Raw genomic sequence first — 25,657 nt, 5'->3', positions numbered from 1 at the left:
CTAATACGGTTTTCTATTACAATGCAAAAAATCCCCAAATAAAACAGTCCCATGCCCATTAAGAGACTGTTCTATTCTGTCAGTTAAACAAGAAGGTCTGGGACAATGGAATCAGTGAAACTTGGTTCTAGCCTGGGTCTGTCCTTTAGCTAGTTCCCAGATGGATTCATTAATGCTTAATTAAGGGGCGAGTTCATGATACAGCCTTGCTCTCCCTGGAAGGCTAATAGGGTCACTCTTGTCTATTTAGGCACATATTTTTATTGAGATTTTAAGAGCTTAATATCTCAGGATCTCTAACCTTGACGCATTTGGTCAAAATTCGACAATGCACAAAAAATTATTGGCAGGGGAATAATCAACAAGCAATGTGATCACATGAGCCTTGTTTCTTTTATCTCTTCTTTAAATTAAAATATATCACATTTTTAACACAGAATTTAGCTATGCCATTTTTTTAGACAGTTTAAATACTGGTGTAGACATCTTAAATCCTTTCAAAACAATCTTCAGAACACTTGCTGCCATGAGGTCTTAATCACCCTTCCCTGAAACAGTTCTCACAAGTTTATTTTCCTCTGCAGTGGAACAGAAGTTTTTTTTTAACTAAGAAACCCACATCCAGTGATGTGAATGTATAAATGTTACTACAGCACAAAGAGTCTCTGTGTAATCTTGGAAAGTTTCTTAACAAACAAGTATCCCACAAATTATCAGGAATATAAATTGTCAATCTGTATCTTAGGTATGTGTCAAGAAATAAATAATGTCTACCATATAGAAATTGTTAATTATTAGATTCAGTATTTTTAATGTTATGAAAACATAAGCAATTACAGACACTTGCACACACACAGAGACACACAATACCAGCAGAACACACTCAAGCAACACATTCAAGAAAGTGTTTATTATCATAGGTAATAAAAAACCTAGGAAATTATGTTTTCTTTTAAAAGTGATAATGCTTTCTATAAATGTGCCAGACCAAAGTGTTGAAGGTCATTTTACCAGAACATTACAGTTTACCATGAAAAAAATAGTGATAATTATTTTCATAAATTCTTCTATTTCTTAAAATGTATGTTTCTTAGCGTGATGCTTCTATTGTATTTTGTGAAAGACGATTTTTAAACTAAAAATTAAGTTAGCTTCCATTACTTCCATGCAAAAGAGTAACTTTTTCTTTTAGACTAGGACTAACACTAGTCCTATTTTCCTGTATTCTGGAGGCATTACTTACAAAACAAGAGTCACATTTTTCAATTTTATTTACTGAATTAAATTATTTGAAACTCTATTCTGTTAAAATGTAACCAAGATATTAATCCCACATTCTCCCACCCTTGGTATTCCAGATGATAACTATTTTTAAAGCATGCTAGTACTTGAACGCTAGAGAGATACATATTATAGCTCTACTTTCTTTTTAATAAACTCCTATAATACTGTGTTTTAATTCCAAGATTAATCTCTGACTAAATGTCTCTAAACAGTTTACAGAATTGAAAAATTAGTTCTAATCCTTTCAAACAGAACAAGGTTAAATCCAATGTATTCTGCGTCTGGGAAAACTAACTATCCAGATTATCTGCAACTACAATCTCTTTCTGTAAATTTTGAAGATTGGCCCATTCTTATACCAAAGACAGTATTTTAAAATAGCTGAATGATTATTGAAAGCCAATAAGAAGCAGATCATCTCAAAAAAAAAAAAAGAGTACTTATTGAAGAAAAAGACTGATTTGCTGGTGAACCAACTTCTAATCTGTTGGGTAAAGAATGAATAATGATACAACTATAATTAAACTGATTTCAGAAAAGCTTTGTGAAATTTGCAGCCTGAAAAGTTTGAGGAGAGAAAGTCCACAGCAATGCCTTCTCCTGTGGAATGATAACAATGATTTAGGAAGCTCAAGTTATTTCTGCTGATTGAGCTCAGTCACGACTGGTTTCACATGATCAGCTAAAGTACAGAAATCTGTGATGTGCAGTGGCCCCACATGTTTGAGCACACTAGGACATGCTCTCCTAGGTGATCCAAACGTTGGGGGGTTAAAGGCTGCTGCTTTATTTTCCCTACATTTTCCCCTCATTAGGATACACTCCTCCTGCAAAGTCAGCCACTTCTGGTGGTCGGGAGCAAAGCCTCATTGTAAATGCACAGCAGGATAGTGGCAAAGCTGAGATTAATTCTCTATAGATTTATATAGACCTTTCTCACTGTTGATTGCTTGTACTGTTTCAAAGGTGCGTATGTTGCTTTTTTTTATTGCTGGGTACTGACTTTATTCCAGCATATGGTGGTTGGCGCCATGACACAAAGTGAACATTTTATACTAGAATTAAAGTGGATTTTTGACAGTTTCTGTCAGAAAGTTCAGAGCAAGGAATTTGTGAGACAAGATTTATTGCATATTTTATATGGGACACATCTGTTTCTTTGCTGTTTCTCTTTAAACAGAAAAATAGCAATGAAGTTTCTTTAAGAAACAAAGGCTGTCAATAAAAAGCATGAACAGAAAATCTACTTTATTGAGAATGAATTCAATCATTCTGAGCTTCTAAAAATGTGTTGCTTGGAAGTATGACAATCACCTTTCCCTTTTTGTTCAGCCATATAGACAGTATAGATTTTCAACTACACAGCTACCCGTATTTGAGGGTAAATAAAATAAAAATTAAAATAAAATTAATTCTAAGTATTGATATTGGATACTCACATTTAAAAGCAAGGTGAAATATTAAGGTAGATTTTGCCTATTTTTTAGCATCTGTAACTGCATTTTAATGATGTGAAATGTGTCAAATAAACACCCCTTTTTCTGAAAATGTCTTATGAAACTATAGATCAATTTTAAGAAGATATACAGCAAACTCCCCCACGTTTATCTATTAATATCTACTAAATCTGATATAGTTTGATCTCTAAAGTTCAATTTAGTCTTCTTAACATCTGAATTAAAACTGAATTTGAAGAACACCTAGCAGGATCTTGTTGAAGAAAAAAAAGTGCGTGCATTAAACAAGAAAGCAAAAATATTTCAATAAAATTCTAAATTTTTAACCACCAGCAACACTGTTTATAAAGATTCATATTTAGTGTAAAAACCTAAGATTCAACTTGAGAAAAAATGAAGTTTAAATAGGTAGAATCAAACAAGAAAAAAGAAAAAGAGAATATATTGCTCAAAAATCACATATGCTTTTATGAAAAGGCATGGGTGTCTTACTACTTCTAACTAAAGAAAACAACAGTGGAAAAATCCCTTCTGTTGAACTACATAAATTCTAAACAAATAGTTATGAAAAACAGCTAAAAATACTGATAGGCTCAATACATTTTCAAACAAAAATATTGTAATTTCCTCTACTAAATAACAAATATTTGTCAATGCATTAATTCTTGTTTTTAACTGAAATATTTTCTAGAACTTCAATTTATGTCAGAAAATTTACCCAGCTACTAGTTTGAAAAGCCTGTAATTTGAAATAAAATGTAAAAAATAGGAAAACTTGGACCTGGATTTCTCCTTCTTACCACAAATAAAATACAGGATACTAACATTAAAAAGTATTTTGTTAGGATTCTTTTTAATGATGTTCCTATAAGAAACACCAAACTGCATTCAAATTCAAGGCATTGATATTTTTTTTGAGCTTGTCTTCTTGTGATAAACATATAGAAGAATACATTTGAAAACAGTACCTCTCAATTTCTGAATAAAACCTGCAAACCTACTATTCTGCTCATGGGGAGAACTTGGGAAAAGTAAAGCATGTGTGACACATTAGTCAGGTCATTTAATTCATTCCTTGAAAGTACTTGAAAACAACCACGATGAGACTTATGAGAGTGTATTAAAAAAAAAAAAATCTGATGTTAGCCTAATTTAAGACTGGGAAAATAACAAGAGTAATTACTACATCTACCTGATCTACTTTGGTGTTTTATAACTTGCTTATCTTCTACTGAACTCTAGGCTGGGAGCATCTGGAGTTTTTTCCCTGTAGTGTATGTAAACATTTTAAAATGCTTTTGTTTGTCCCCATATAAAAGGAAAGAAGAGGATATAAGTATTAGATAACAAGAGCAGGAAATGTGAGTGCACCAGTTTAACACATCACTGCAGACTTTCTGCTTGCTGTATCTCTAGGGCTTTATTATTACCTTCACGTTTATAAGATAATGCCTATCTCTCGGAAATTACTTTTACTCAATAATAAGTCTGTGCAAAAGACAATCCAAACTTTCCCATTAGTAGAAGAGTTAAATATAATTGTATTCATAGTTAAAATTTTATTTGACTACCATTTTGATTTGATATTGTGTATTGAACCACACAAAAACTATTTCTGAGAAAGGTATTTAACACATAATTTGCATTCAAATTCATTACGCTGTAATAAAAAAAGTCATAATGAGCTTAATTCCTCTTAGTTTTTTCTCTATTAGAACAAGAAAGTCTTGGATCTTAATTTTAAAAACTTTTTTAAAAAGTTAATAAATCATATGCAGGTGAAAGTAGTAACATGCTTTGGAATTTGGTTCATCTGCATCTATAACCACAGAATAATCTTTACTTCAAATACTTAATGGGCAACTTGCTTTAAAATTTTTTCAAAACTGTATTGCCAATAATTTTTTTAAAATTTGGAAATAAATTTTAAATCCTGAGAAAATTTATTTCATTCACAAAAAAAACAAACCAGTATCAAATTACACTACAATGAAAAATTACTGGAATTTAAAAGGAAGAAGAGTCAAGGAAGAACAGTCAAAGTTCCCCTACCATTATTTCAAACAGACATTACAGAATTAGATCTCCTAATTAAACCTGGGGACTGTCTATTCTAGGAACTCCCCAATTACACGTAAGGACAGAATTCCTGATGTGTAAAGCTTAATCATCTTTAACACACACTCTATTCAATTCCACTTCACGTCAACTATGGGTCAAGCCCTTTGTGTAAAATTGAAGTCAAGGAAACACACTCTAAACATTTACTGATAACTCCATAGATAATCAAACCAAGCAGTTTTTCCTTTTAGTACCATACTCTTTAATGTTTGAAGATTTCTGCCTGGCCAGAGAAGATACACTGTCATGTCTAGTCAGGTATCCCTGACTGTCTAGGGCACCAGGAACCTGTGTAAAATAGAGCATCTCTGAACCTCTGCATTCTATTCCAGAGATGGCAACACTTTGTGGAGGGAACTTCCAGGCTGTAAGACATTCCAAAGATGAAAGACTTTGTACACATGCTTTGTACAAACAATTATATCCTGAAGTCAGAAGCTGAAGTCCTTAAAAAATATTTTTTGACACTTTCAAAATGGTTGACCTGGGACAACTGAAAAACTGAAAAACTTCTGATGTTAAAATGTTTGAATTGATTTATATGCCATGAAAGAAGTATTGTTCCAATAAATTTCATACATGCATCTCTTAAGAGAAATAAAACTTCTGATTTCTCCACCTCACTCAAGGTGTTCAAAAGCATGGTAAAGGCTCCTGTCTTTCAGAGGACAAAGGTAAAATTTTAAGTATCTTGCCCTGGCATCTGAAGTATTTAGGCATAAAAATATCAGAGAGGTTACAGGAAAGACTGAATGATGACCTGAAATCAGACACTATTTTTACATTTCAAAGAAGTCTGTCCTTAATCACAGCTGTAATCTCACAATACTGTATTATCCATATGGTTTTACTCTGTCATTACTCAATTTTGAGACCTTAGTAGCAATATGGTGCTTTGTCCTTTAACTAGCCTGAAATTTCTGATATCTGCCCTATAAACGTTGTGATTATTATTTTTGTTCTCAAAACAATGGTCCATCCTGTTCAACAAGACTGCAAGTTTTACCTGTTCTTATTGCTTAAAAATAAGAACAAATAAGAACTGCTTAAAAAGGAAATCAGAGTTCACACCATAAAAGAATCTAATCCAGAGAGCTTCGATTTCTTGATGAAATTTTCAGCATCTAGTATTTTTATTAATCATACTCAAAAACATTGAAATTGGATATTCATTTGCTTGCACAGGTCCAAAAAATATTTGTGAAAAAGTATTAACATACCAAAACTACAGAAATCTACAGAGAAATTCCATGTAATTGCATACCACATTAAGCATGCTACTGTTATAATCTGTTTCTATTATATGCTGCACTGAAGGGTATTTCCAGGCTTAATGGTGTGGAATTACATAGCACAGGGGATAAACACAAGGCTAGAGTGACCAGTTTGAGGTTAGGTGCTGGGGTCTCTTGGGATCAAGTGTGTTTGGGCCTTTCATTATTTAAGTGTAGAAGTCTCTTCTACCCAATTCTTGACTGCTCTTTCCTGGCAGTAGTACCCACATATATGTAAATAACTGCTCATAGGTTATATAATCGAAAGTGATGTATCAGTGAGCATCTTTATTTCTTGCAATGAAGCTTTGACATCAATTTAAATTCTATTAGTTCACTGACTTTGAATATCAGAACATGAAGACACAAAAAGAAAAAAAGATAAATACGATACCACGCAGTAAATTCCTAACAGTATAGTGAAAAAAAGAAAAGTCTAATAGGATCCCTGTGAAAAGCCAACATATATACTGTTTATCTCTAAGTCTATAATAAAGAAAATGGAAGAAATCCAGTAGAATTAAAAAGAAAAGAGAGTTTACAATGAGAATTTAAAGAGGATGTTGAACTCCAGATAGCTCACAGTGGTTATAGTAAAGGCATCAGTAATTCTAGGAATAGGTTTTATAACTATCATATGCATAATAATTTTGTAGTAAATCATGGGTATTAACACATTCATTATGTCACTTAGCTGCTATTAATAGGAAATCCTTCTCAATCATGACTTGCCAGTGGCTTTGTAATAGCCACGTTAATTCAGAATACCGAATACACAATCAAATTGAAAGGAAATTGGAAGGAACTGTTTTCTATAGGAGATTCCCTCATTTTCTGAGATGACATTGCATTTTAAATTACCAGTTCTTCTAAATTACATTCATAATACATACTGTAATAGCTTGTAACCTTCCAATTTCTATAATAAGTCATGCAATAGTGAAACTTGTTATAGTAATTTGATGTATATCTGTTTCAAAAATAATAAATTGAAAGTTTCCTGTAAAGTCATAGCTGCAATTAACACCAATTCTCAGGATGTAGTGTGGGAGACAATACTCATTTCAGAGAAAATTTTTGTTCTTTGAATCAGTTCATTGTCAGTATTGCATTACTTAGGAGGCATATGGATGCAATCACATTCCAGGACAACTTATTTGGTGTCTTATGGACTGAGGCAATTGTCTAACTCTACAGTCTCAGGGTACCACACCAATAAGGTTCTGTGCTTTGCAGACTCATGCCAATTTATGTAAATCACTCTTTCATCTGTTTAAATATGACAATCTTTTGAGTGATGAAAACAGTTATGTCTGTCACAAAGTTTGAAAGATTAAAGTAATTCTGCTCCTGGCATATAAAACAGCGTTCCAGATCTAAACACAAACTTTGCCTGGTCTGTAATGTCATTGCTGGGAAGTATAAGAAGTTTTAAGCAAACATTATCACTGCAAGGAAGTATGACATATTTTTCATGTTTGACACTGGACATAAATATCCTCCCACACTGTTTAATGTGAGAACTGCATATGTGTGGCAGAGATAATAAAACATCTCAGTGAAAACAAGTGAAATGAAAAAGAAGTTATGATAAGTAGAACAGAAATAAAGCTTTGAAGTTAAAAGTCTTCACATCTGTACATTTTATTCACAAGAGGAAGAATCAGTATTTGATATGCAGAGTGAATAGTCACACAATCTGGAAGAGTCTCATGCTTTGTAGGAAAGATTATCTGTTAAGAGATATATTTTTTAGCTGACAGAAGCAGCCTCATTATTGCAGGTTAGAAAAATCTGGTAAATTATAAGATCCTTTTAAGTACTATTGCTCTTCTGCTGTTGTTTACACAGGGTATTTTAACAGACAGCATTTAGTGAAATTTAACAGTGTTCTTAAAAAATATTCTTGATTTTCTTACTTCACTTGTTCAGCATTAAAACATTCAAGAGCTTTACAAATAAAATGCAACACAAGTACTATAATTGGATATGTACGTTAAAGCAGAAGAGTACAACACAAGTGGGAAGACATGTATGTAACTTAATTTCACATACAATTTTAAAATATTTATCTTTCATTCTGTTAATGTTCTTCTTAGGGAGAGAGGCTGTAATTTTTTTGCAGACAGCCAAGAATATTAAATAGTTCCCAGAGGTTTCTGATATCTTGGGATGTCATTACAGCAAAGCTCTACCAGTTAACTGCTTTGAGTAACAACTTAAAATCTCTGCATCTGTCTTAAAAACAGCATAATATTGTCACACTATGAAAGGAAGTAAGTGCCAATGTAATTTTCTTCCTAATCTTTGACTGTATGAAGATGTATAAAGGTATGCCCTGTTGACAGTAAGAGAGAAAAAAAGAAGTATTTTTGTATATTGAAAATACAGTGTTGGAGTGTTCTTGACTTCTGATTCACTATTACTAAATGACATTAACATTTTGCTTTATACTTCATAGACTGCTTTGAGAGAAAAGCAGCAATTTTGAGTGGAAATACTATTATCCCTGTAATATAATAAATTATGCTATCCTCCTACGCTCAAAATATGTATGAGGCTATAAACTAATAAGAGATTGCTTTTCCAGAGTTAATACAATAGGTACTACTAGATGAGAAGCATAAATGACCATGCATGAGTACCTATAGAACAAAAACAACATATTGGAGAGAATATTTACATCCTGAGGAACAAGTAGAAAATTATGAACAAGAAATTCAAAGTTGGCTAGCTGCTAGCTGTTGGGGGTTGGTTCTCTCCCTTTTCCCTCTGTGGAATTTTTCCCATTGTCATGCTAAGATACCTGTTGACTGGGCCCTGGTGACAAGCGGGAGGGGAGAGAAGAAGGAAACCCCTCAATATCCAAACATCCAGCAGAGCAGACAGAAGGCTCTGGCTTGGCCCATTTCCCCCGCGGAGTTCGGACAAGAAGGACGATCACTGCCTCTGACCCATCCCTGTCATCCCAGTGCCGGGAGCCATCCTCACTGCTGTCAGACCCTGCCCTGCTGCCTTCTCGCTGTAACCTGCCACCATCCAGCACTCTGCTGAGCACCAGAACCCACACCGTGAGCGGAGAGCTCTCTCTCTCTCCATCTCTCTCTCCCCCTGGGACAGCTCTGCCATCACCCCCAGCCCTCCTGCAGCTCTGCGGGACCCGCCCGCCCCCAGCACCGGGAACTGCAGCTCAGGGAAAAGGTGCCTGCAGCCAAAAAACACTGGGACTGAGTTACTGTTCTGTTTGTGGGTCATTTCATAGCTGTTGTTGTTCTTGTTTGTCTTGTTAGTTGTACTAGTAAAGAACTGTTATTCCTATCCCCACATCTTTGCCTAAGAGCTCCCTTAATTGCAAAATTATAATAATTTGTAGAGAGGAGGGATCACATTTTTCAGTTCAAAAGAAGACTTCCGCCTTTCTTAGCAAATACCTGTCTTTCAAACTAAGACACTAGCTTTTATAATAGAATGGAACAGTTTGGGTTGGATGGGACCCTAAAGACCATCTAGTTCCAACCCTGCTGCCATGAGCTGGTTGGAACAAGAAAACCAAGTGGTTTGGAGCCCCTTCCAACCTGGCCTTGAACACTTCCATGGATGGGGCATACCACAGTTTCTCTGGGCAAGTTGTTCCTGTGCCTTACCAACCTTACTGTAAAGAATTTCTTATTATCTAATCTAAACCTACACTTTCTCAGTTTAAAGCCATTGTCTCTTGTCCTATCACTACATACCGTTATGAAAAGTCCCTCTCCAGCTCTAGTAGCCCACTTTAGATACTGGAAGGCTGCTGTTAAAGTCTCCCCAGAGCTTTCTCTTCTCCAGGTTGAACAGCCCCAACTCTCAGCTCCAGCCCTCATGGCCTTTCTAACATAATTTATTTTTATTTTATTTTATTTTATTTTATTTTATTTTATTTTATTTTATTTCATTTCATTTCCCAATGGACTACCTCAACAATCCTCCGTTCTGCACTTCAACAGGCAGATAAGGAAATGCAGATTAAAACTCCTGCTCTAAACCAGAAATCCACTTGACAGTGCATTGGACTGGATGCCTGCCCAGGTAGCTACTGCAGCCCAGCTAAAATTATTAAGAAGAAATCACTCGGCAGTTAAAAGGAGATTTGCGGACTGTTTCCATATGGTTGCTAAGCTTGTCTGAAAAATTCACTAGCTCCTGACATAATGCTGTGGTAACTAGTTTGGTCTATGACTGTTTTTCTATTGCATAGTCCCATAGATAGCACAGTGTTGACCTTTTATATAGTATACAACACACAGCAGTTGTAGCAAAGTAATTAATCTAACCAATGTTTCCCAAATGTTAGGCTAGAATTCTAAACACAGGAGAATTTATTTTTCATTGGAAATAATCTCAATAGATTACTTTATTTGAGAAATCTCTCCCTCTCCATCTTGCTTGTTACCTTGGTCACTTCAGTGTATCATGCACCTTTCCCAAACAGCTTTATTTTCCACTACTAATGAATTTCAAAAACTGTTCTGTCTTGACATCAGACTACTCACTTCTCTGACTCTGTTCTAAATTAAATAATTCCTGTAATAGCAGAGTCTTCAACACCAAGATGCTTTATTCATAGACAAATTAAGAGAAGCAACTATGCTTTTCCTACGCTAACTGCTATGAAGTATAAAGACTTCTTCAATTTCACATTCCATTTCATGAGGGAGGAACCTAAGCCCAGATAAAAATTTTTACATGCTTTCTGACCTGGATCCAATGACCAAGAATTTGGAAACAGATTTTGCAAGATCCTGCATAAATCTGTGCTATTAATTTCTATATTTACTAAAATGTAGAAACAATATGAAATAGGTGGGAAAATAGGAAATAAATTTAACTAACATTAGTCTTCTATTCCTGTATGTCATTTACTTTCTGGTTTGTACTATTCTTGGGGGGATGCACAAGAAGAGTAAGAATCACTATGGAAAACACCAATGGTTAATGGCCCTTCTAGTGAGCAGCACAGTTGCAGTAACCAAAATCTTTTTTTTCTCCTTAGCAAAATAGAGTATTTTTCATCTTTCTCATAGTCATCTAAGTATTCTGATTTTTTTTTTTGTGGGATATAGCCTCATGTCAAAAGAGAAGTTTTCTTCTAAGAAATTCTGAGCAAGAATTTAATGAATTAAAGAATATTCCAGACCATGCATTAATTTCATACTTTCGAAGGCCTTCTTGCATATCATGGCAATTTAAATGGAAAATAATTATGAATATATTTTTAACCACCCCATGCAGTAATTTCAATGGAAATAATTGTAAGTGAATACTAATTTACAATAATTAGTAGGTCTCCATACTACAGAAAAACTAATATAATTTGTTGCACGTGATATAATTAATTTACTAAAGATTATTTCAACTTTGAGAATAATCTAAGCCTTTTCCAAAAAGCATAGGCATATCAAATACAATGAGTGAAGCATTAAGACAGTTTACACAAGATGTCTTTCATGTGGGATTCACGAAGTACTTGACAAAGATTATCTTTCACTACAAAAACCAGAAAGAATCATTATTCAACATTCTGTGTACCAGAAAAAGGGCACTCTCTGAAAAGGATATTAATCAACTCCTAGCATCACATATAAAGCAGATAAACTGAGAATAGAACCTAAAGCTTCTGGCACCTAATTCCCTGCTGAAGGCACTGGTCTACATTACATCCAGTTATACAAACCAGCACTGACATCAGCAGAAGTACAGTTTATCCCCTCTAGCATTTTAGAATGTCAGTCTCCATAACACTCTCAGTGTTTTTTGTTACAACACAGCAAGTATTAGATTTAATTGGTATTAATTATAATTAGGAAATGTAAACACTTCAGTATAAATAAATCAGGATTTTTTTCCCTTTTAGTATTTCCAACCTCACATTGACTAGAAATGATGGGAATTGCACGTGTGGGAAAAACCTCAATATCTATGAGTTCCAGCCCTATTTTCAAGCCAAAAGTTTCAGAAAAGCATCTGAGTTTTGGATACTTGCTGTGAGCTAGCAGAAAGATAACAGGCAATTTTTTCTTACATTTGCTAAAACCAGCCACAACTCTTTTTAAAACAAACAAAAACTGAAAACAGATGCTTATTGGATGCTCAATATTATCAGCTAAATCCTAATTTCAGAGAAGCAGCTGAGTTTGCAGATACCTCTGACCTTGACATTTGTCCAATGCCTATTCTACTGCATTGGACAATAAATCACGATGGGTTTCTGTGTTATTTTTCCCTATACTCAGTGTGGAATTTTATAGGATTTCCATTCCAATGCCACAGGAAGTTCCACCCGCAATTATAAAGACTCAAATCAATCAGGTGACTGACAGAATAATAGAGTTAATCATTATAGAATATGACAACCTACTGAAAACTCAGAATAAGGTAGAATAAGTTGGCAAAAAATGAAAAGCTAAATTATACAAAATTAAGTGTGTCTGCTTAGATACCATAAAGCATAACATTATAAAGGAAAAGAACAAGGGAACATAAAAAAGTGGACATGAGAGTAATCCAAATGGTTTTGCTCTTTCTAGCATATAAAAGACCTCACTAAAAAGTGTCCATTAAATACGATATATAGAACTTACTGTCCCAGGACAGCAGGCAGGAATGTATCCTCTCTCTCCCTCTTTTCAAAAATACATACATTATTCACACACATAAGGATAAAATTTTCTGTCACACTGACAAAGATAAATATATCTCAATTTTCACATCAATAGGCAGAAACAGGGAAAATATTTAGAAAAATATGTTTTTCTATTTGAAATGATAATGCACAATTAAATTGCAATTTTATCTAAAGCAGAAGTAGTCTTCTTCCAAGATCAACTGAGTATTTTTATAATATTCCACACATAAGAAAGAGGAGTACGATGAAAATGGTAGCTCAGCACTGCAGGAGAAACCAGGTACTGAGTTATCTATTTTTTTAAGACTACGTTGATATGATTTGCTATTTCTTCTGCTGGTTTTAGCTGGAGTGGAGCTAACTTTCTTCACAGGAACTCCTACAGCATTGTAGGTCGGATTTGTGACCAAAGCAGTTTTGGTAACACATCCATGTTTTACCTATTGCTTAACAGTCTCCTGCACAGCATTCTCTATTTCTAATGCTGATGTTCAGAAAGTAGGCTGGGAATGAGTAAGAAGTTGGAAGGGGCCAAGCCAAATTAATCAAAGGGATAACTCATACCACATCAAGTTTGGAGTTTTGATACTTGTCTTCTCAAGTAGTGGTTCTGCATGATGAAATCCTGCTTTCCTGGTAACGTGAAATTTAGAAATATGACTTCTACATGGAAGTTAGAAATTCTGTGGTCAACAGACTAGAGAAGTGATAAAACCCACTGTACTTGGCACTGGTGAGGCCACATCTTTATTTTTTTCAGTTTTAGGCCCTTCACAGAAAAAAGACATTGAGGTCATGGAACATGTCCAGAGAAGGTCAACGGAGCTGGAGAATGGTCTGGAGCACAAGTGTGATGAGAAGTGGCTGAGGGTGTTTAGCCTGGGGAAAGGGAGGCTCAGGAGAGGCCTTATCACTCTCCACAACCCCGAGTGCATAGCGACACGGCAACAAGTGATAGGACAAATGTGTCAGGGGAGATTCAGATTGGATGCTGGGAAAAATTTCTTCACTGAAAGGGTTATCAAGTATTGAAACAGGCTACCCAGGAGAGTAGTGGAATAACCATCCCTGGAAGAGTTCAAAAGGATTATAGATATTGTGCTTAGGGACATAGTTTAGTGGTAGAACTGGCAATGTTAGGTTAATGGCTGGACTTCATAATTTTTTAGAAGTTTTTTCCAGCCTCAATGATTATAAGAAATGCCTGAACACCTGCTCACTGATGGGAAGGAGTTGATTGAATTCTGTATTCTGCATTGTTTGTTCACACAGCTTTTGCTTTCCCTATTAAATTGTCTGTATTTCAATTCATTACTTTTCTACCATTCACCCTTCCAACCCCTCTTGGCCCCCCATGGAGGGGTAGCAAACAAAAAACTGTGTGGTGCCAATTGTACGAACCACAACAGTCCTCATGAGATCCAGGGTGTAGGAAGAATTACAGAAGCTGTGATACCATTGTGGAAGACACCATTTGGTTAGGGTCCTGGCAAGACCTGGGCAAAATTTAATTATTACAATGCTTTGGCAAGCTAGATCAAGAAACATGTTGAAGATCATAACGGTACTGTAGAAATACAAATATATATAAACACACAGTACTAATTCAGTCTTGATGTTATGGTTAAACTATAAGTGAAAATTTCCAGTCAAATACATTAGGAAGAAAATGAAACTGTCCTGCAGTGACATCAAGACTTCCATTACATTTTTTTGTTTTAAAAGTTCTGTGGCAGGGAATTTGCTGCTTAAATACTGACCAAATACACTTGTACCTAAAAAAAAAAAAAATGTATCAAATAAGTATATCCATTGAACTCCATGGCCTGGCAGAAGGGTAAAGGAGAATATTAGCTTACTTAACAGCACAATTTAACTGCTGCTTTTGAAACAGCCTGTTTTCATTTGTCAAATTATTTACACAAGACAGCCTTATGAAACTAAATTATTAAAAAGACAGTAGGACAATCTTTATAAAAAGAATTAAACCAATTAATAAATTATTACAGTAATCTGAATGATCACTAATATTCCGTCTGGATGAGCAGATTCAGATAGTACAACTGACTTCTCAAATAGTAAACAAAATGTCCACCATTTCTATGAGAAATACAATTAAATTCTTAACAATTCTAATATCTATGTCAAAAATACAGAATTTGTTTTGTTTACCCAAAAAGACTGTACTCCTACAAGGAGAGGAGGGAAGTCTGTTCCTGTATATATTTCCCACAGCTCCAGAAGCAATGGTGCTGGCAGAAGCAGGTGATGGGAAACAGGAAGGAGCAGGACTGCTGTTTTCAACAGCAATCTGCATTTACACTGTCTTCTGTTGATGCCCAAATGATACTTTGGTTTTCACCCACTGTGTCCAGACTCTGACCCAGTAAATCACTTTTTAAAATGTTTATTTCTGTCCCACACAAGACAAAAATCTTTAAATATGAGGAAGCCAGTTCATAAGCTCACACTAGGGAGAAAAGATTACATGCATATATGTGGACTTTCTCTAAAAGAATGTCTTACACTCGTCTTTTTTAAGTCTTTGAAGCTTTATATTCCCTCTGATAAATTTGGTCTGTGATGAATATATTTTTCATTTTGCCTACAAATAATAATAAAGAACAAAGCATAAAATAACCAATGGGAAATGGGTGATATCAAGGAAGTCATTATCTTTGACAAGTGATGTCCAAGATCTGTATAACATATATCAACATATATGAACATATATTAGGGCCATTAGGAACATAATCCACAGGAAATTTCAGAGGAAACAGATACTTAATGCAGCTTACATTAAGCATAACTTTATAAACCACCACACTATCTGGCAATAAGTTTTTTTATCAGATAAGGTTACCTTTCTGGAAGAATTCCTCTAATTTCTCCTTGAAGGGCTGGAGATGTTCTTCAGAAGACTCTCTGCAAACTAACTTCATTTGCTTTTCAGAGGCTACAAAAAGATGAGACACATTTAAAGCAGAAGTAATGTACCAGAAGTAGATTTCAGCACCCTAAGAGCCTACATCTAAATTAGTCACCTGAACTTACTTTAGAGGCAATAATTAAGCACTAAGGAATCCAGCAATTACACTAAAATAAAAAATACAAATACTAGTCTAGCATACTATATAGAAAATTCTATATGTGTTTAAGCAGTAGAACTTGTCTTTAGTAAGGAATTTGTGCTAAAACTCCTGCACTGTGCTAGGACTTGCTACTAACACAGCCTGCCTCACACACTAATTCTAGATGGTATATTTATAGCTTTAAAGTCTGTTTCTGGGGTGAGTGGAGGATGCCTTGTATCTGGATTGACTTTAATCAATCAGTGCAAGGCATCCCACACTCAACCATTTTTCTTGAAACAGATGTAGAAATTCAGCATTATTTAAGTATTCCATCCCCAGACCATGATATGAAACAGTTGAAGTATATAAGGAAGTTAACTTACATTTAAGTGAAATTTGTTTACTATTTAATCTATCTGCTATTTTAAGAACCGATGCCATGCCAATTGCTGAAAAAGTTTTTTTTTTTTTGCCAATGAATTTTAACAGGCCTAGAACTTCTAGTAAACTTAGTGTATTCCAGTGTTGCACATTAAAGATGATGGAAGGCAGAAATAAAAATGAATACTTTCTATTTAGCAACAGAATTTATGAACCACTAAAAGATTTTTCTTCCACAGCTTTTCATCCCCAACAAGCAAAATTTAGATGGAAACTTATTTTAGAGTTAAACCTAAGACTTACAGTTTTGGCTGCATGAACTGTATTCACACCATATTGCTACCACCACTAAACAAAAGTTAATGTAAAAGTGTGGAAACAGAAGTTGAGCCTGTGTAGTTAAACTGTCACATTATTTAAATTTGTAATGTAGTGTAAAATGTCAACAGAAGATTGAAAATAGATGCAGACATTTCTACTGTGCAAGTAGTATTGTTCTTATAATACTCCTGGACCATCAGGATGTACTGAAAAGAACCACAGCTTTTCCATCAATTGAGAGCACAAACACATTTTGACAATTCTTATAGAAAAATGGTGAAAAATACCCATTCCCACCGAAAAGTGTATTTTAATTTAGCAACCCTCCATGAATCATGCAGGTTATGTAAAATGGCTTGGGCTACAGTCTAAGTTCATATTTAATCTATAGTCTTGTAACTGGTAGCATATGACAAACCTTTCAAATGATTCAGTTAGTTAATGAGCATTTGTTTGTATGCCAGATAGTAGGCAGAATGGAGTGGTGATTTAAAAATACTAGACTGGGAAATAAAGTCTGTTATTAGCTGCTCAGTTATGTGTCTTCAACAATTTAAATTAAGCAAAACAAAAAATTACAAAATCAGGGAAATTTATATAGCATCTTAAGATTATTTTCTTATGATACATGCTGCTTGCCATTAAAAATTTGAACTTTATGTGACAATACATTGACTGAAATGTGTGTATGCTTAGTATTTATGTCTGCAGAATTAAAAAGATATTTCAATCAAGCAAATTGTAACACTACTTTGGAAGACAACAGACAGAATTTTGTAAATGGAAAAAATCTAGCAAAACAATTGAGACAGTATTGTAAGTTTCTGACTGTAAGTTTGAACACAAAGTTAACACATAGGTTTGTGGATTTTTTTTTCATTTAAACAAATTACAGAAAATCATGAGGCAGTATTTAGAAATTGTTTTGGATAAATATAAAATGATGAAACTATAGAAGTAATACAGTGCACACATTAAGTTCAGACAATTGAAACACAGTAAAAGCCCATGATTCTTACAGCCTTGTAAGGTTGCAACAAAAGCAAACCAGTATTTCTTTTGTAATACTTGCACATAAATTTATATAAATCTATATGGAATTAAATTTTTATGAAAATGTATTAGACTAATAAGCTTGTAGGTACAGTACTATCTAAGCACACCCTAATATATTCCAGAAAGGAATTTTCCCAAACATATTGTGTTGCTAATGGATCATCTGAAGCATTGAAAACTTCCTGCAGGCTTCCTACAAACTTTAATAACACAAGATTCAGAAAGGTTACTCAGGTGGGTCCTGTGTATTTAAGTGAGCAAGACTAGGAAGAACTGTTCCTAAAGTAAAAAAGAAAGCACATATAAACCACCTTTGGTAATTTTTTTTTTTAATGAGATTACTAACATTAACCTTAATGAGATGACAAAACCTACAGGAACATCTGGATAAGAGATACCAACACAGAGCATATAGAAAAAAAAAATCATTTGGATAGTGAATTCTTAAGAAGAATCCTTACGCCCCTAACAAGGAGATCAGTATTTGGAATGAGGGGAGAGGAACAATAGGAAAACACAGAAATGAAGAAAAATGGGACAGATGAAACTCTAAACGTTTGAGATGAAGTGAAATGAGATACCAGCTTCAAATATTTAAAGTGATCTTGAAACTGAAATGAAATTGAAAGAGACAGAAGAATTCAAGTAAACGCTGACAAATTCTAATAAGTTACACTATTATAAAGCCTGAAAAAGAGATCTTTTAGGCTGAAGAACTTTAGAACATGACCAAATTTGCTTGGGATAGATATGGCGAGGAATGATGGAAGTGTGTTCAAAGGAATCATAAATCAGATACATGTAAAGGTGTATTTTTGAAGAGGAAAAAGTATTTAATGGCACAATTAATGTGAAGTTTTTTATTAAAATGGCAGTTGCAATGATACATATTAAAGCCAGGTGGTCTTTGTCAAGCTGCTTTTGTAATAATGGTGGAAGTCTACCATAAAACTGTATGATCTACCTCAGTTCTACACAAAATAATAAGAGTCTCCAGTAACTAACGTTCCACTGAATTTCCTGTTATATAAGGTTTTTTGTTTAGTTGTTTTTTTATTTACTTGAAACATAATGTTAAAAATATTATGCCAAACATTATATTAAAAAAACCCCTAAAACTGGAAAGCCTCGTTTCATAAATTGCTTTGATTTTCCTTGCTAAAAATACTACATGAGGGAATCTTACATCTATTCTTTATATTTCGTTGTCATAGTCACAACAGTACAAAACTTTTCCTCTTTGAAAGAAAACTACTTAAGCAAAGTTTTTATTAGAATGATTTGGAGATAAAAGATACTATTATGCATTACTTCTTTTATACACACACTGAATAGCTGCTTTCTGAAAAAATGTCTTTCTGGAATTCTGAGGAATTTGAGGGAATTTTAAGGAAGCTGACAGCCATCACACCACACATACACTTCTCCTCTCACCATCTCATTCCAAAATAGTAATTTAGTAAAATAAAAAACCTGTTTCAGCATTACTGAGCTCTAACAGATGCAAATTTTCTTTTCCTTGGTATGAGCTGTATGTTAGTAAAACTGATTGTAATGTGCCATTTTGAAAATTGTTTATTTCTAAATGAGCTATTGGAAAAAAAAAAAAGGAAAATACAAGTGTGCAAAAGTATTTGAAAGCCCTTACAAATTGCTGGATGTACATCATGCTTCACCCACTACAAATCTTGGCCACAAAAATGGAAAGCATTAACAAAACATTAAAACAAAGCTGGAAACTGCTGATTATCAGTTTGCCACTGTCTTCAGATTTAATGCAGTACTTGGCTCAAAAAGTTCTTGAAAAATCCCCAATATAAGTGAAAATATTTACAAAATAGAATGTCTCTCACTTAATGCCTATTGGGCAATAGTCTTAAAACTCCACAGACACTTGTAAATCTGTCAAAAGAATCATGTCCCATAAACAAATGTTCACGTAAAGAGCATTTCTGTGTCAATCAGACGTGATTTGGAATTTTTTAAGCACCATTTTTAAAGTAAATGCAAAACCAGAAATAGTTTAAAGTTGATAACAGTAAATTACTAACTATTTACTCACCAGAACCCACCAGTAGCATTTACAGGAATCAGCCTGACAGCAAAACCAAGTATCAACACCATGAATTCCTATAAACCTGTCACTGACACTATCCCCTATGAGTTATGCCTCTGTGAAAGCTGCTAAACCTCCCCTGCTCCTGTCTGTTCAGAGTATGGCAGGTTATACTGCCAAGCTTGCTCTTTTATTTTGTTACATGCAAGAATATCTTTGACAGAAGGATTACTATTTGATAACTCTTTTTTATAACTCTTATGTTTCGAAGGGTATTTGAAATCATACTGCAGATGAATTCAGTGCAGTGCTAAATAACCCCAAATTTATGCATGAGAGAATCCATGATCTTTTACAGTGCAGAAACCTGTTACGCTACTTGGATCTATATGCCCAAATAAAATCCTAATAAACCTCCGATAGAATTAATGAATTTATACTATTCAGCAAGTGCTATATAATTCCCTCACTATTTAGTTACTTTGGTTTTGCTATATTATTTTTCTTGCTTGGAAACAACTTTGCAAGCTAAACAAATAGTTAATGGTGGAGATTCATGTTTATCCCATTGGACACTGCTGCAGGATCTGGTTACAGTCTCCTGTTATTACATGTACTTAGGTACCTACTTACCAGAGCTGTTCACATGGTATTAATTGAATGCACTTAGTACTATCTACAGCTTTTGCACTTATGTATAAACTTGCACATAAATTTTCTTTTCAGACAGAATTTTAAATAATGTACAGAAGGGAAGAGATTCATCTTGATTCCATGGGAGCGTGGTAAGAATTTTAACAAACTTCCAACTGCAAGAGGCTATGATGCTACTGACTGAAAAAAAGTTTCAGAGGCAGTATTTTATTTGCCCTTTTGGACACATATTGACAATCACTACACATCAACAATAGGAACATACAAATATTCAAGCACTATCACCAAAGCCAGAGTGCGGCTGACTAATACAGAAGCCTTTGAACAAAGAAGAAATGGAAATGCCTTGAAGTGGGATGGAAAGTTTTCTGAGACAAAACTATCTGAGAAAAACGTAAAAGGGCATCGGACTGTGGTAGCACTCTGTTCTCAAGATTTTATTGCCTTAGATAAAGGTCAAAAATTTGATGCAAAAAAGTGTTAGCACATAAAACTAAATACACTACTCCAACATATTAATTGCTTGTATAGCTACTGCTATGTGAAGATATTTTCAGCTAATTTAAAAGAAGAAATGTGCTTCTATATACAGTTATTTTCTTCACACATTAATAATTCCTTTTTCTTAAAAAATCATTTCAGAGGATAGAAGATAATAAGTAAAAAGTCCAGTCTTTGTCTGAAACACATTTCCTCATGACACACAAGTATCTGTTTAGGTGCTCTAGCTGTCATGTATAAATGAGACAGAAAAAACATTTCAGTGATATATCCTAAGATGTGGAAACTGAAATAATTGAATTAGTGGCATACAAAACACTCGGTAAAGCTGACTTGTGAAGGAGTCAGACATCTTGACGATTCTCACAAATTTGTTCAGATATTGTACCTTTGTCTTTTGAGAGGGCGTTGTTTGTTTACTCTAAGTTCAACAACATTTTTTAACTTTTGGAGTTAATGATGCCATACAGAGGAACTTTCAGGCCTATGTTAGTTACAACTAACCTAAACCAAAAACTTTCAGCTCCTTGTTTGGTGAAAGGCCATCAACAATTTATACAAATAATTTAAAAACCTCTCTGTTAAAATTGTTTCCCAAGAATACATTTAACAAAATGAACAAAGACCTCTAGTAAAACTAAATATTTTTCACACCATAGCAACATATCTGAGTCTCTGCTTAATGCACTTCTTCTGAAATGGTAGTTTACATTCAGGGCACCCTTCAACAGAGAAGCACACTGCAAGTGACTGAATGTACATATTAATTATTATAGTGACTAAAGCCTCATAATTTTCCAGTCAAGTCTTTGAAAGATTCCTTTAAGTGATGCCAGCACACATGATTAGTAGAAAATTTTTGTTAAGTGTCAAGATCCAAACATACAGAACTCCACACATCATTAAGATCTGTCAAGAGTGTAGAACTGTGCGCTAGCAGAATCTGCTGAGAAACTGGAACATTTCCCTTTGCTCTGAACAGTACAAAAAATATTTTGAAACTGAAGAGTCTTGTCTGGGAGACAACATTTTTAAGAAGCAAGAATAATATTTTCATCAAATGAGCTGAGATTTTTACTGTGCTAAGAAAAAAGGACCTTTCAAACACTCAACATTTTATCACTTATTGTACTGAATAAGGAAGGGATCAGACATAAGAGAATTGGGCAATGGCTGAAACAGTTTATGAGCTGAAACTGTAGAAGTCAGATAAGCGATCCCCTATTTTCCTCTCTATTACTGGATCTCTGATTTTATGTGCAAGACATATCATAAAGTTGGACTAATTAATTCTTATTCCAAGTTTTGTAGAATTTTGGTTCAGCTGGAGCATTCAGCTTAGATTTAAAAACATACAAGTTCACAAACTACCTGCAATACTAGTGGGAACACTTCTCAAAGTGCTAATTAGCCCCACTATTACTAATTTGTACCCCACGGTCTGAACTAATGCACTTTCAACCTTTGATACGTGACTATCTTCAGTTCTGGCAGAAATCTGTCCTGTCTTTTACTACATACTTCTGCAAAGAGGAAAAGCTGATGAGGTCCATAAATACGAAGTCACCGTTTTACCCAATTCCAGTATTTAACACTCTCCAAACTACATAATTCATTATTCACCATACACATTGATAGGGACAGTACTCCTCCCATTCCCAGATGTACACTACCTGCTCCTAGATGTATCCTTCATAGTTATGTAACTAAGTTACATACACATGTGTATGTATTTATTTCAAAGGGCAGACAAAAAAGTCCACATAAAATCCTAAGTGTGGTATTTCCCAGATCCATTTTAGAATCTTAACATTTGCAGAATGATTTTTAACATGAAATTTCCAAGAATTCTTTAGCCAAAGGAAAAAAAATATATAAAAATAATTAACAGCATGCCATTGTTTAACCAACTGAAAGCTTTCTCCCTGTGCCTTTGTGCACACAAGAAGACATCTGCTTTCAGGGAATAAACTCTTCAAAAACATAATTGCTTTTCTCCTCTATTATATATCTGAGTGTTTAAAGCATTTAAAACATTCCATACCATCCTTTATCAAAATCTAAAAAATTTAATGAAACTTTTAGAAATGATTCACTTAGAAAAATTTATATAAAATGTATTCACATATGAACATTACCATTGGAACACTGTCAAAAAGTTGGTTTTATCATAAAATAAAATCTAATGCACATACAGAAAATGAATTTTAAATGCCTGAGTTGGATCTTTCTAAATCTAAACAAACTGAATTATATTTTAACCTGCTGAGGCAAGAGACCTTTCAGAAAGTGGTCAGAAAACTCTGAGAATTAAAAGTACCAACTCTGGCAAAAAAATCAACCCTTTTCTGTACAAAGCCATCCTTTGCTCTTTTCCTTACACCATTTTGCATTGCATCAAAATAGATAATGTAAATATTGGACTGTGCAAAAACAGTGAAACCATATACAAAACAACATGCTTCTTTTATGCTGTTACCTAGAGAAATAACACATGCACCTATGTAGCTCCTCATGTTCCTTCACCCAGTTCAAATTTCTACTTGCTTACAATTCCAAAATTTTAAAGAACATATAACTAACACAAAGAAAATTAAAGTAAGTATGTCCTGTAAATTATCATACAACTTCTCTGCTCCTCTTGGGAAGATTTTTTTACATGTATGTTAGTCAGACATTTAATCCCCTCTTTTAAATTGAATTAAAACATTTAATTTCACTAAGGCTTCAATTGACTGAAAATATTTTAGAAGAGTATGTTTAATACTTTTGGAATACTATCCTGCTGTAATGAATAGGCAATCATTTTTTATCACGACATAGCTATTGATCCTAAAAATTATTTAGAAAGCTAATACTCAAAATTGAAATAATACTTAGAATTTTGTTTATGTGATCCAGTAAACTGTCTATCAAGCAAATCAAACAAAAGACAAAACCCCCTCAACATTGTAATCCTTACACTATTGATTATTACTGTATCATGATTTTACTAAAACTCTAAGCCACAAAGTAGACTTTACCATTTACTCTTAGGCTGTGTTATGTATGAACTAAATATATAATTCCACCTGAAAAAATGACAACCCATCAAATTAACTAATTAAAACTCTTTCACTGAGTTTGAGGACTCTAATGGGAAAAGACATTTAGGAATTTCAAATTAACTTCTTGGAATAATACCAATTAAACTTCTCTGCCTTCATATGTTTTCCTATTGATTAATATATTCCCTTCTAATCCTTGATAAATCCAGATTTTTTTCAGTTGTTTCAATATCAAAAATCAGAGTTTTAGTCTGGGTGAACTGGTATTTTTTCTTTTTGCAGTTTCCTCCTTGACTCTATTTAAAGTAACAGTTGCTTAAAGCATCGAGAGTGAGTGACCCTTTTCAACTTCCATCCATTTCTTATTTCTAAATTCTCTTCCATGCTTTGCAATAGAATGTGATACAAAACTACCTTCAGAATAACTGAATGAGAGCAGTGTGGATGCAACAGCTTAGTCTGGTCTAATCAGCCCCACTGAGAGATAGTGTTAAGAGAGTTACATGACTGGCATGGTGCTTGAAAGTCACATCCAGTCCACTGGACCTGTTTCTACAAACAAGAATATATTTTATTCTATATAAATATATGCTCATATCTGACAAAAACTATTTATATTGTCATGACATTTAGGAATAAAAATTAAAATTAAGCACCTGAAGAAGAGGCAGGAGAAGCCAGGAATGCTTCCAATTTAGTCCAATTTAGAGAAGTTGGCTGAGGATCTAGATTTTCACATCAACTATCTAATAGATAACTAGAGAGAAGACAGAGCCAGACTTTTTCAGGAATGCACATCTAAAGAAAATGGAGCAATAGTCACAGGTTGCAGCACAGGAAATTCTCACATGGGATAAAGAAAAATACTCAAGATGGCAATTAAGCACTGGAACATGTGCCCAGTGAGGTGTTGGGATTTCCACCCTTAGATTCAGAACTGAGATGACTATGGCCCTCTACAGCCTGATCTAAATATGAAGCTACTCTTGCTCAAAGGCTCTGGATCACAGGATCTCCAGATGTACATTCCAACCTCCCAAACTGCACTTCTCCATTTTAAGATATTTGTAATGCTTCTGTATAAAAATCAGTGTGAAAATGGCCAACATGATGTTGTAATTTCTCACCTTTTCATGCATACATTTACTAACTTCCCTTTTAATCTTTTCATAAGGATTATGCAATTTTACAAAATGGAGTTGTCATAAACTTAAGTTTTGGTGAAGTTCTCATATTTAGATGGGGAAAAATTAGGGGTTACATACTTATGCAAGATACAGATCTGTCAACAACTAGGTTAAGAGCTGCCCAGTATTAAACCAAGTTTCTGTCTCCAACTGACAATTGTATAACACATCCCTAAAGTCTTGTTTTTATTTTAGATTATTTCTTTTCTGTCACACATGCGCTTGCAAACACCTATTTACTCACACACACAGAGATAAAAATTTAAAACTTATATACAATACTGAAAAAAATATTAGTATGAAAATTGTAACCAATATTTCTACTGGTGGCCATGAAAGAAGGGGAAAGTAAATGGTATGTGGATTTTCAATGGAATTAGAATGTTACAATCTCTCCCATTATGAGAAACAGAAGTGACTCTTGAAAGTACTTAAAATGGACATACCTTGGTTGCCATTTTTAACAATTCAATAAATATCTTTGCTGTTTCATTTGTTAAGGTCAAGAATACAAAAAAGTTATAATGAACATCACAGTATATTACATGAGGCATCCAATATTGCTTTATTTTGAGGAACAAAG

At 34.1% G+C, this 25,657-nt stretch overlaps 1 protein-coding gene across 1 annotated transcript in view; it reads right to left on the bottom strand.

The window, feature by feature from the left end:
* The window catches only part of FMN1 (formin 1), a 124,106-nt gene that overhangs the window by 19,740 nt on the left and 78,709 nt on the right, over positions 1–25,657 (bottom strand). The window contains exon 13 of the mRNA XM_062495379.1: positions 15,661–15,753. Within this exon, the coding sequence (XP_062351363.1) occupies positions 15,661–15,753 (93 nt within the window). The remainder of the gene's footprint in view (positions 1–15,660; positions 15,754–25,657) is intronic.

This window comes from Cinclus cinclus, chromosome 6 (genome assembly GCF_963662255.1).
Source record: "Cinclus cinclus chromosome 6, bCinCin1.1, whole genome shotgun sequence".
Taxonomy (NCBI): Eukaryota; Metazoa; Chordata; class Aves; order Passeriformes; family Cinclidae; genus Cinclus; species Cinclus cinclus.
The sequence above is the reverse complement of the archived record's forward strand: the minus strand, read 5'-3'. Positions and strand labels throughout refer to the sequence as shown.